At 40.7% G+C, this 12,882-nt stretch overlaps 1 protein-coding gene across 1 annotated transcript in view; it reads left to right on the forward strand.

Moving 5' to 3' along the window:
* The first annotated feature begins 336 nt into the window (after nt 1-336).
* Nucleotides 337-12,882, forward strand: part of SMIM26 (small integral membrane protein 26) — a 91,784-nt gene continuing 79,238 nt past the window's right edge. Inside the window, exon 1 of the mRNA XM_044056991.1 lies at nt 337-584. Coding sequence (XP_043912926.1) covers nt 464-584 — 121 coding nt within the window. The 5' untranslated portion in view covers nt 337-463. The remainder of the gene's footprint in view (nt 585-12,882) is intronic.

Raw genomic sequence — 12,882 nt, forward strand, 5'->3', positions numbered from 1 at the left:
TCCCCGTGATCAAATGAATTTAGACATGCAGATAGGTGCGTGCGTATGCCTTCTTTGCAGGTTGGGCGCCGGGCTGTAAAAAATCGCTACCAGTCATTAGCGAACCAGAGTTCCGCTGAGGCGGCAACTAGCCGAGAAAAGCCGACAGACAGAATGCTATACCGTTTAGAGGTAAGCACTTTGTTGGTATAATCTTAAATAAAAATATAGCTTATATGAGTACATTATAGTAAATGATATATATACTAGCACATAACTTATTTTAAAAACCCAGGAGCACTTCCAAAACAGTCTCCCCTTAGTTAATTGGATAATGTGACCGGAAATTCGCAATAACCTGTTAAATGTAATAAACATGGCGGCGCCCTTTTAGCGTAACATTGGATTGTTGTATTATTTGAATATTTTAAATGATAACATTTATTCAAAGTCTTTTTAAGTGACCACTGTTTTATCTATAAAAATGAAATTACGTGACCTCGCTAGGTGGAATATGGGCGTTTCTCTAATTTATGCTGTGGGAATTTGGACGGTAATTGGAACTGCTGGATATGTAAGGATGAAGAGAAATCCTGATTCACAGAGTAAGACGAGTTTATTTGTCATTTAAACAGCGGAACACGTAACCACCCCCCCCCCCTTCGCAAAATGGCAACGAAACTTCTACCTTTCAGCTGTCCCCTGATTTTGTCTCTATTTTTAGGGCGAGTTTTTAGGATTGTAGTTTGCATGTAAGGCAAGGCAACACATAGTTTCATACATTTAAAAGGCATTGTCATACCCGACAACTGCCCAGACTTAACTGAATGTCCAGATTTTTTTGTCTGTTCCTCATAAAATTTGTAAAAGGTATGCTAATGCAATACGTTATATTACCTTTTAAGTAATCACCAATTTTATGCCTTTGCCTCCTCTCCAAATATTTTTGACTATGTCCAGAAGTCTTAATAAGCAAGTGAAGAGGTATGGTGGAAATGGTAAGGATGTGTCTGCAGTGGTGTGATGTGTGTGGCTATGGGACACACACTTTTAATTATTCCAGTCTGTTGCTGGACTAAGCTATTAGTATAACTGTTACACTGTTGGGGCTAGTTTAATGTTTCAAGCTTGATTGGATGGTTGTAGCCGCTCCGAAGTTTGCCATTGGGATTACGATCTTTCCATTTGACCAAATGGAGTGAAATTGGGCTCCGCTTACCACTTGTCAAAGGCTGTCATTTTCCACATAGCTTTCAACCAATCAGGGATAACAAAATAATGCTGTTAACCTGAGATATTAATTTTGTAAGATAAGCAAGCAATAATGCCCAGTGATGGGAGTAATATATTACAATTTCTAGTAACTAGTAATATAAATAGTTACTTTTTCAAAATAGTAATAAAGTAATAGTAATATATTAGTAACTAGTAACTTAAATGTAAGTTACTTTTGCTTAAACCAGTGTTTCTCAATGTGGGTGATATCGCCCCCTAAAGAGCGTTAGAAAACTTCCGGGGACCCTGGATAGTAATCAGATGATAGGAGGTAATAGAGACTTTGAAAGGGCAATTTGGATAAAAATTACAACATAACGTTGGCACAGCTCATAGCACGTAGCATTCATAATATACCTCTCAACTGTATCAAATTCCTCCACATTTCCCAGTTTTGGGATCAAAATAATAGGGTGCCACAAATTCCCAATTGGTCCCATTAAATCCTGATTTTGGCACTGGAACCATCCCACTTTTAAGAGGTTTCAATTAAAAAAAAAAACACCCAGTGATGCTGCCGTCTTCTCCTTTAAGACCATTTCTTACTCCTTATTTATTTTTATTTTATTATTTGAAGTTTGTTTGCCAGGATAATCCATTGGACCGAATGAGCCCATTTTCAAGGGAATCCTGGGGAGAAAAACTCCAAAGATACAATATCAAAAATACAAATAAGAATAAAGTAAATTATGATAGGTAGAACATAACATCTACTGTTTGATAAGGATCATAGTAGTACATATAAGCACAAGATAGTATTAAGAAAAACAGGAAAAGCAACAGAACAGCAAATACAAGAATAACAAATAAGTTTACAATTTTTAATTTCTATATTCACTAATAAATGTAAAGAGAGAAAGTATTAGTTAAGATTCTAGTTAGTAGGTGTGCACAGATAGTATTTACATAAGTGGTTAACTATAGTAGGAGTGTTCCTATGGAAGGGAAGGGATTATAGATTAAGGAGTGTGTAGTAGCTGGAGGAATTATGCAGGGTGGGTACAGGAGCATTCCCAAAGAGAAGATAGGTGTGAATGGAGGAGAGATTTAGAGATAGGAATGCTGGTAGTACGGATATGTGATGGGAGGGAGTTCCAGAGGCGGGCCAGGGCAAAAGAAAGTAAGAGTTTACCTGCTGGACGGGTAGGTTTATGGAGTTCAAGTAGGTTCTGAGTGCTGGTTCTAAGGGGTCTATTAGGATGGTGCATGGTGAAGGCTGAGGAGAGAGAGGGGCAGAGTGAGGGCTTAAAGATGAGTTTATGAGCTTGAGTTAGTTGAGTGTAGGTAAGATAGTTTGGGAGCTCTTGCCAATTCAGTTTGTGGAGGGCAGTACAGTGGTGGGAGGAGGATCTATGGCCAGAGGCGAATTTAGCGATTTTGTTGTAACAGGAAGAAAGTTTTGTTTTGGTAGAGGATTTAAGGTTGGTTAGTAGTGGGGCACCATATAGTAGAGAGGGGATGAGGTATGTGGTAGATAGGAGGAATATGGTAGATGGGGAGAGAAAGCGTATGTGCTGGTAGAACATACCAAGTTTCTGATGTGTTTTTTTAATGTTTGTTTTTATGTGGGAATCAAATGTGAGCTGATTATCAATGAGAGCTCCTAGCAGTTTGGCATTGGAGACAATTTCTAGGGATGTATTATTTTGACTGGTTATGAGGAAAGAGTTTTTGTCAATAGTTATGCTTTTTGATGGGGTGAATAGTATCAGTTTGGTTTTAGATGGATTGAGAGCGAGATGATTATCATGCATCCATTTTTCAGTGGTTGTGAAGGCATCCTGAGTTATTTTTTTGAGGGAGGGAATGGAGTTTGCAATGCAGATAATGGTAGAGTCATCAGCGTATTGGACTATTTTAGCATTTGGGATATTGTGGTGGAAGTCATTAATGAAGATATTGAATAATAATGGACCTAATATGGAGCCTTCAGGTACACCAGTGACAGTGTTGAGGTAAGAGGAGGTGGATTTCTTCCATTTCACAGATTGCTGCTGATTGGAGAGGTAACTAGAAAACCAACTGATGCAACAGGGGGAAAGATGTAGGTTAGAGAGTTTGTTGAGTAACAGGAAGTGAGAGATGGTGTCGAAGGCCTTAGAAAGGTCTAGGAGCAGAGTAGAGACAATATAGTTGGAATCTCTAGCTTTATTTACAGTTTCAAAGGAGGAGAGAAGAGCAGTAGTAGTGCTATGACTGGGTAGAAATCCATGTTGTGTTGGGGTTAATAGGTGATTATTGGTGAGGTAAGGTAGCAGTTGTATGTGTATGCATTTTTCTAGTAGTTTAGAGATGGGGGATAAGATGGCAATTGGTCTGAAGTTGGAAATGGCGTTGTTGCCTACTTTGTGGAGGGGAATGATGTAAGCTTTTTTCCAGATTTGGGGTACATAACTTTCTTGGATGGACCGATTTAAAAGTATGCAAATTGGGTAGGCAATGGCTTCAGTAGCTATCTTTAGGAAGAAGGAAGAGATGTTGTTGGGAGTGTTAGAGCAAGGTTTTAATTTAAGAAGCAATTTTTTATAGTACATATGAGTATGGGTTTGGGGGAGAAGAGAGGGTGGTCAGAGGACGAGCAGTCTAGATTGGAAGAGTAAGTATGAGTTGTAGCTGGAGGAGTAGAGTTATTGGAAAATGAAGATGTTAATTTAGATATGGAATCAATAAAGAAGCTGTTGATTTAGAAGGCAAGATTGGTATCCCTAATATTTTCATCTGGTTGTGGGTTTTCCTTTTTGCCAGGGTTGAAGAGGGAGGAGATACTATTCCAGAACTTTTTTGGGTTAGTCTTATGATTATTTTGGAGGGTAATATAGTAGGATCTGTGGTCAGAATTGAAGTTTTTTGACTCTGTTGCAGAGTGTTTTTATTTTCGTTTAGGGAGGCTAGGTTTTTGTCTTTATAGTAGCTTTTCAAGGCTTTATTGTGAAGGTGCATGGTAGCTAAGGTGTCTTTTTTTTAACCATGGGAGAGTTTTGCTCTTAATTCTTTTTATTCTAAGTGGAGCTAAGGAGTCGAGGAGGTTTAGAAATTATATATTAAAATAGGTGACAGCTTCATCTATTATTGACTACATGAAATATTGGCGATGTCATTGATTTCGTTACCCACATGTAGATAATGCCATATGATGGATATAAGGATTCAGATTCAGGCATCTGTTATTATTCTAATTCACTTACAGATTTTTGTGTCACTATGCATTTTGAGCAATAAGATATATTGAGTTGTTGAAATCCTCAACAATTTAACAGAAAATCAAGCAATTTGCCACAGGCAGGGCAAAAAAAACAAAGGTAAAATCGGGAATAATTGGTAGGTACAATCGCATATTATCCTGCCATTTGTAAGGTGGATGTCATGTTAGTGAGTTTGTTTAAAATGTTTCCCCGAGGTAAAGAAATGTAGTTTAAGAATCGGTAGCCCACAGAACTCGTATACCACTCACCATCTCAACACAAAAAATTTTAAACATAGCCATTAGCCAAACATAATGTGTGGATGGAGCAATGGTCTGAAATTAGGAACAAATTTTCAATAGGGTGCTTATAAACTTAGAATGGTTTTAGAATGACACGTTTTGCATTAGTGTGCATTTTCTGAAGGATATAAAGAATTAAAACATTTTCGAGAGAGTAATACACTGCAGCTAACTAATAATGATAATAAGTAGAGCTGTACTCGACTGACGTAACCTTAGAACTCTGTACAAGCATGGTGTTGCATTAAAATAACATAAGTGCAGCTCATACAGGTTTTACAAACTAACAGAGATACACATTCTCTCCCGGTCTTAATAGAGCTGATTCAAATTAGTAAGTCCATGAGTAGATTGGGAAAATATTTTAACTGTCTTCTACAAGCATGTGCACCATAATTAAAGTTTGTAAATACTAGGTATCTTAAGTTAATAACAAGTGAAAGTGGCCGCCACAAAATCCAGTATTTAATTTCTGCTTTAGGACTGAAATGCAGCAACTTCAACTCTAGTGTGACTACTAATGCGTGCCATGGATGTAAACTCAATCCACACTTACTGTGGAATTTAAACAAGCCATGTTGAGGTAAGTGTGAGTGACTGTATGAGTGTACTAGTATGTGCGTTAGGTAAAATGGCAGTTCGTTTTTCTGTATGAGAGAGAGAGTGTGTGTAATTTAAACTAGCTGTTTGTATGTTCATATGACAGCTAAAGTGTGTGTGTTATGTCAGACAGTAGGTGTGTATATGGCTGTATGAGAGCAGAGAAAAGGCAGGTGTGTGTGTGCGTATGCATGTGTGTGTGAGTGTGCGAAAGAGAAGGTGTGTGTGTGTGTGTGTGTGTGTGTGTGTGTGTGTGTGTGTGTGTGTGTGTGTAAAACATACTTCTCAACTGTCCAGATTCAGCCTCAGAGTTTTGGTCTCTTTCTCGTAAAAGTTGTGGTTTTCTGGTAAATCACGGAGGACTGAAGTCACTAAATAATATATGTATGAGTTTCAGACTTCATATCCTTCATAAAATGCATACTAACACAAATCCTGTTATTTTGTCAGCTTTCTAAGTTTCTAAGAGCAATAGTTTACATTTTGTCCCTATTTTTGGGCTTTTGCCCTCCCATTATGTTAGTCTTTTACCAGATTTCTTGCCCCAACAGGTTGAGAGATATGGTACTGCAAAATTTAGAAAATACCAATTTATATGTTTTAAATTTAAAAGTTATTTTGTATTCTTTTGAAGTTGCATTAAACACTAAGTGATGCAGTTATCAAATAGGAATGCAGCAAACAGCAAGGACCTCCTCCACACTTTTTCTTTTTTCGGCTTTTCCCAGTTAGGGGTCGCCACACTACATATGTACAGTAACTCGCAGAGTACTGCACCTTGACGCTTTAAGATGTTAAGTTCTGTTTTGTACTTTCAGCTGTGCTATTTTTGAGAATCACAAAGGGGTCTTTGAATTTCTTTAGGCATGTAGAGAATACATGGTAGAACATCCTTTGATAGAAAGCTTTAGCTAGTAACAAGACATGGGAATATTTGTTAGATTTCAGGGTCACAGCTAATCAGGGCCAGCTTTAGGTGAAGTGGCACCTTCAGCTCCATGCCCCGCTCCCCCATGCATGCATCCTCTGTCTTCCACACACCTTTCAGATTATTATTATTTACATTTCCTGACATTTTGCATTACTCTTAAAGTTTTTCCTTCATACCTTTGGCCCACTTAGTCAAGAGTGCACTGTAGTAACAGTGGAGAAAATAACTGAATTCAGCCAGGGTCTAGGATCACTAGGCACCTGTAAGCCATAAGGTGTATTGTATGTTGTGTGAGTGGGTGTCATATGCTCTGAAGTACATTTCAAAATTTTAACAATTTTTTTCATCCAGTGATGGCCTGAACAAAAATGGGATGAAAGCTGAGGCACAAGTGACCATAATCTTATATTCCAAGAAATTGCTATCGGGTACAGCATGCCTCCACATCTGTACTTCCAAAAGGCATCCACCATTTGCACAACACTCTGACATCAGACTGGGATGAAACTAAAACAACAAACAGAACACAGCTACATGTTTCAACCTCTTGCAGACAGATGCATATAAATAACATGTTTCCTAATCCATAACCCCAAAGGTATACATTCATACCTCTCAAACTCTCAGCACAAGAAATCTGGGCAAAGCAGGAAATAATGGGGGTACAAAGGCTCCAAAATAGAAACAGATTTTAAATATTGCTCCTATAGGTTCATAGGTTGGTACTAGGCTATTTGGCCCTAGGGGTTATGCAAGCATAGCCATAACAATTCCCTGGATATTTCTTCCCACAATTTTTACTTCCCTGGACCCCTGTCTATCAGGGCGACTGACATGATCCCCGGGGTGAATTTCCTATCTCCTATCCAGTCGTCAAGGTTCCTTTTGAAGATGGCCAAGTAGGTGCTCTACTTGACATGTATGGGCAGTCTATTCCAGAGTATGGGGAGTCTGTGGGTCAGGAACCTATCCTTCCAGCATGTTTTGTTCATTGTGATGACAAGGTTTAGATCCCTGGAGAGTGTGGCTCTGAGGGATTGGGATTTCTTTAAGTGGAGCATGTCCATCAGCTCAGGGTTTGACATGGCCTTGTATGTTAAGCAGAGATCGTCTCTGAGTAGACGATATGCCACAGAGTATAGGTGGAGTTTTTTTTAGACGGTCAGCATATGGCATCTGCTTTAGGCCTGTGATTCTTTTAGTGAGGTATTTCTGCGGCCTTTCCAGCTGTTGCAAATGTCTTGTGAAGTACATACCAAATGGGGCCTTATACTCTGTAATGGGTCTAACGAGGGATGAGTACAGTGGGACAATGACCTCCTATTTTCTGGATGAAAAGCCCTTGGTGATAAGGTTTACCACATAGAAGGATTTCCTGACTGTTGTGGTGATGTGGTTATCGAAAGTGAGACCACTGTCCACCTGTGTCCCCTAAGTCTCTCATCACACTTTCGGTGTTTAGTGTACTGCCACCTATGTGGTTATTCATGGGTACATGCTTTTTCCCAAAGAGGATAACTATACATTTCTTGGCATTAAGCTTGAGCCCATGGCTCTGGCACCAAGCATCTATTTCTGTAAGGCCCTTTTGTAGAATATCCACATCATTTGGGGATTCAGTAATGGCTCCCAGTTTGCAGTCATCTGCAAACTTTGTTAGCCAGAGTCCCTTAGTTAGCCTGTACTTCAGAGAAGTAGATGCCAAACAAGAGCAGTCCAGGACTGAACCCTGAGGTACTCCGCTTGTCTGGAGCTGGATTTGGAGTCTGCTACTTTTACAGTCTGGGTTCTGTCAGTAAGCCAATTGGCAACCCATTGAGTGACGCAGGGATTTATGCCTAGCTTATTAAGTTCATCTATGATTCCAGAGTGGAGGATGGTTTTGAAGGCCTTTGCGAGGTCCAGATAGGCTGTGTGGACTGCCTTACCCTCGTCCACAGCTCTGGAGACTGATTCGAAGAAGTAATTCAGGTTCAGGAGACAAGATCGGCTCTTCATGAACCCAAACTGGGTGGGGTCCAGTGTTTGAAGGTTGCCAGTGTCTTTGTTTATAAGTTCCACGATAATGCGTTCCATGTCCTTGCAGATCAGTCTCGTCAGACTGATGGGATGGTAGTTCCTGGGATCCAAGGTGGATCCCCCCTTGTGGAGTGGGATAACTGTAGCCGTGCTCCACTCGGTGGGCACGAAGCCTGAGGTGGAGGCTATGATTAAACATGACACTTAGGTGAGGTGCTAGTTCATTTTGTAGTTCATGTAGTACACAGCCTGGGATGTCATCTAGTCCCATGGATGCTGTATTCTTGACTTTGGAGAGTGCGGTTTCTACCTGTGTGGCCGTGATTACTGGAATTTGGCGATCTTTTGGTATCGAGATGGCCCTTGTGAGAGGGGGGTGAAGTTGGCACTAAATCGGTCTGCCAGGATATTGGCAATATCCTTGGGATCAGTATATTTAATGCCATTCTGTTGTAGCACAGAGCAGATCTGAGCATTGCCATTTAGATTCTTGACATAACTATAGAATGCCTTGTGGTTGTCTTTGGAATCTTTGGCAATTTTATTTTCATAACTAGTTTTTTGAGAGTTTTATGAGAGATATCAGCTTCTTACTGAGGCTGGTAAGGGAGTTTTTTGCATCCTGGGATTTTCTTCTTTTCTGCAACAGTTTCTTCTGTTGTGTAGTTTGTTTATGGCAGGGGAACACCAGATTGGTTTCCTTTTTTTGGAGGAGAGTATCTTGGTTCTATTTGGGATGCACGATTCATGCATGAGTGGATGTGCTCATACAGTGCCTTAGTGTAGGATTTAGCAGTCGAACTTTCAGATCCCGTCTGCATGGGTGTCATGAAGTTTGTCACTTCTGACTTGAGTAGCATGAAGTTGGCTTTGGCGAAGTTTTTACAGAGGTTTCCTTACTGGGGGGTGAGGGTGGGATGTAGCTATCAAGGGTGATTTGCTTATGGTCAGACCTGACCAATGAGGGGGTGACCAGTGGTGTGGAGCATCTATTTCCCATGTTGATAATGACCAGGTCTAGGATATTGGAGCCCCTGGTGGGACAATGGCTTAGTTGATCCAAGGCGTTGAAATTTATGAATTCCAAGAACCGTTGGGAAAAGGTGTTGGTACCCGAGTAGTTTTCCCAGTTAATGGCAGGGTAGTTGAAATCATCCAGTATTAGGGTGTTTGGTTGTATCTTAATATTTTCCAGTATGTTTAGAAAGGTGTAGTGAGAATCTTGGGGCATGGTGGGGGATCTGTAGCAAGCTACAATTTGGATTGCAGTCTTACCTAGTGTTAGTTGCACATGGAGAATTTCAGATGAATTGTGTTTGGCAACTAGCCTGGAGGTGTGAATATCCTTGGTGAATATGGACACTCCTCCACCTTTATTGTTTTGGTCTTGGTTTGGTGGCCGAAAAGTGTGGTAAGAGTTGTAGCCTGGTATTGCAGGGATGCTCCCTGGAGCCTTGAATTAGGCCTCAGTTACTGCGCAGATATCGATGTTCTCCATTTTTAGGAGTGCCTCGAAAGAGTGCATTTTGAGGTTTAGACTTCTAGCATTGAGTAGCATTACCTTCAGATTTTGCATGCTTGTATTTGTTACGGTGGTGGTTTTGTCCTTTGAACCTTGCCTAAAAAAGGCACTGTGGGGTGGCAAGAGCTTTAGCCAGTAACCTGAATCCCAGGGGTGACAGGTGCAGACCATAAGATACTGGATCCCCTTTGAATGACACCAGAAGCTTAGCCAATTGTTGAAGTCAATCATTTTGTCCTTGTACTGTGGTATCATTCTGGGCGAAGGCAGGATGCTACTCAGGGCTAGGGTCATACCTGCCTGGGCCACATGATCCGAGAGCTCTTCCATGTCTCTCTTCATGTAGTCCAGAGAGGTACGTCTCAAGTCATTCACTCTAACATGGACAATGACAGAGTCGTATTTGTACTTGTTGTGGAGTGACTTGAGTGCATGCATTATGTGGCTGATTCTGGCACCCGACATGCAGCAGACTGTAATTTTCTCCTTGTTCAGCCTGGTGAGTGGGACATCAGTGTGCCTGACTATAGAGTCACCTATGACTAAAGTGTTGGGTTCATTGTCTTGCCTTGGGGGCTGTTGTTGGGTGGCACACTGGTGTTGTGAGCTATGTGTCACTTTGGTTGTGACTGGTGTTTGTTTGAGTTTCAGCTTCGGATGTACTTATTGCGTGGGCAGATTAATGTTAAGGGCCTCCGCATATGTGGGTTTAGTGTTGCTATGTGTGGGTGTAGATGGTGTGGGTTTTGAAGGGCTGTGTGTTGCTTCAGGTGTAGTGCAGGTGTTAACCTTCTCTTGACTGTTTAGCACAATCTTGGCTAGAGAGAGCTTTGCTTCCAGTTTGGCTATGTAAGTGCATCTCTCGCAGGTTGTAGTGTTGGGTGATAGGAGGAGAGGGTTGTCTGTGTACATGAGGCAGTTGCCGCATTGCCCCAGTATGCTCAGATTCACTAGGTGGACAGGAGAAATTACCGGAAGCTGACCCTTGGACATGCCTGTTTAGATGCTTTTTTTGTAAAGTACAAAAGCTGTTTTCCCTTACCTTTGCAAGGTACTTTGCAGTTGTAGGCTGTTTAGTGCTTACTATTAATTTCTCCTTATTGACAAGGAGAGTTGAGTGCTTGTATCAGTTTCTGACTTCCTAGTGCTTTCCAGCAGGTACTAGAGCAAGTGCTAGTCACAGGGGTTCAGATATTAGTGCTACTACTGAGAAACCAGCTAGTTCTAAGGGATAATTTGAAGAGCAAACTTTCTGGCACCTGGAATACTTTAACCATAGCCCCGTGGTGCTGCACGTTGCAAAAAATGTGCAAACACACTTGTTTTTAAGCCAGAAAGTTGAAAGGGATAGAAATTGGCCCCAAAAGACTAATAAAATTACAATTTCAGAGCTGGAAACCACTCCTCTAGTGTTAGATAGGCAGTACAATGCTCACCACTCCCAATGGTAAGCAGTAGGACGTCCCTCTACCACAGCAAGGCCTGGATAGCTCTGAGCCCAGAAAATAATGTCCTGAAACCACCAAAGCCTGGGATCTGGACTATACTGGCTAGGAAAGGAGCAAACAAGATAGTATTTTTTTTTGGTTAAAACAGGCTAAACAATGCAATAATACAGTAAATAAACACAGAAAAGGCTAACGCACTTGAGTGTGTAGCCCTAATCAGTTAATGCAGTTAAAACTCTACAAAATTAGCAATTTAAACTTTTTAAATGAAGCAATGCAAGTGCACAACTGAAAAACAATTTAAGAGGCAGTAATACAGTAGAATAAGTAGCTAGTCTACATATACAGAGAAGTCTATATATACAGAAAAGCAGCTAAAACACACTTAAACAATTCAGATGCGGTGCAACCTAGAGCACTTGAGTTGTAGCAATATTAAGGCAAATATAGTTTTAATAAATGCACTAAAATATACTCTAGATTTCCAAAATGTTTGAGAAGCACAGTCAGAACAGAAGGAGATTCAGGCAATTTTTTTTTGTAAGAAGGGGAGGAACAGAAGGAAAGAAACTAACGTAGAAAATCAAATGTCTGTCATTATTTAGTATTATTTAGTGACTTCAATCCTCAGCAATTTGCCAGAAAACCACAAATTTTATGAGGAACAGTCCAAAAATAAGCGGCCGAAATGAGGACATTGTGTGAATATGTGGACACCTGAGAGGTATGTAGCCAGTGGAATAAATGTATGACCTTTGAATGTAAGGAAGAGTGAAGGGAATAACTGTTACAGTAATGTTTTCCAAGGTGTTGCTGTTAAACAGCAACACTCTTAGGCAAGCCATATCGACCTGTGCACATATCGTAACAGCTAAGGTTTGTGAGGAATGTTAAACAAGTAATGACTACACTGTCTACAACCCCCACACAAGCTGTAACAAAGTTCTGTGCACACCTCTGTGTTTGTGAGGAAGCTTAAAGAATTAATGCCAGCCCCCCTGAAACACTGTGTAGTGACCTTCTCTTCACACTTCTGAGCACAGACAGTTTTAGACTAGGCAAGGTTCAATGCAGAGGCCACTAATAAGCATGGGTTAAAATCCATTTATACAGCCGGATTGCAGAGGTACCCCCCAAGTTGTGATGATGTGGTTGTTTTGTAATACATTTTATGCTTCATTTTCTGAAAGATAATGACTTGTCAACTTGTTTTTGCATTACTACCTGGAAGTGTTATGTACGTACTTGGAAATATTGTGTGTCTTTTTACACACACACACACACACACACACACACACACACACACACACACACACACACACACACAGTGACAAGCCAGGTCTGTCATAAGATACACTGATTTTTCTCAAATGCACATATGTATACTGACACTGTCCTTGACAGGCAAGGTCTACCACAAAGTGCACAAACACACATGCATGACCTGCACACTTGCCTACAGGCATGGTGGAGGAGTGCCAGTTCACCTACATTATTTCTTTGGGGTGTTGGAGAAAATCAGATCACATGTATTAACGCACACGGAGGTAGGGCGGGCATGTAGATTCCACTCAGAAGAAGCCACATCTTAGAACTCAACCAGGGCCATTTGCTGTGAGATGGC

The sequence above is a fragment of the Protopterus annectens genome, chromosome 1.part2, assembly GCF_019279795.1.
Source record: "Protopterus annectens isolate FY-2018-M chromosome 1.part2, PAN1.0, whole genome shotgun sequence".
Taxonomy (NCBI): domain Eukaryota; kingdom Metazoa; phylum Chordata; order Ceratodontiformes; family Protopteridae; genus Protopterus; species Protopterus annectens.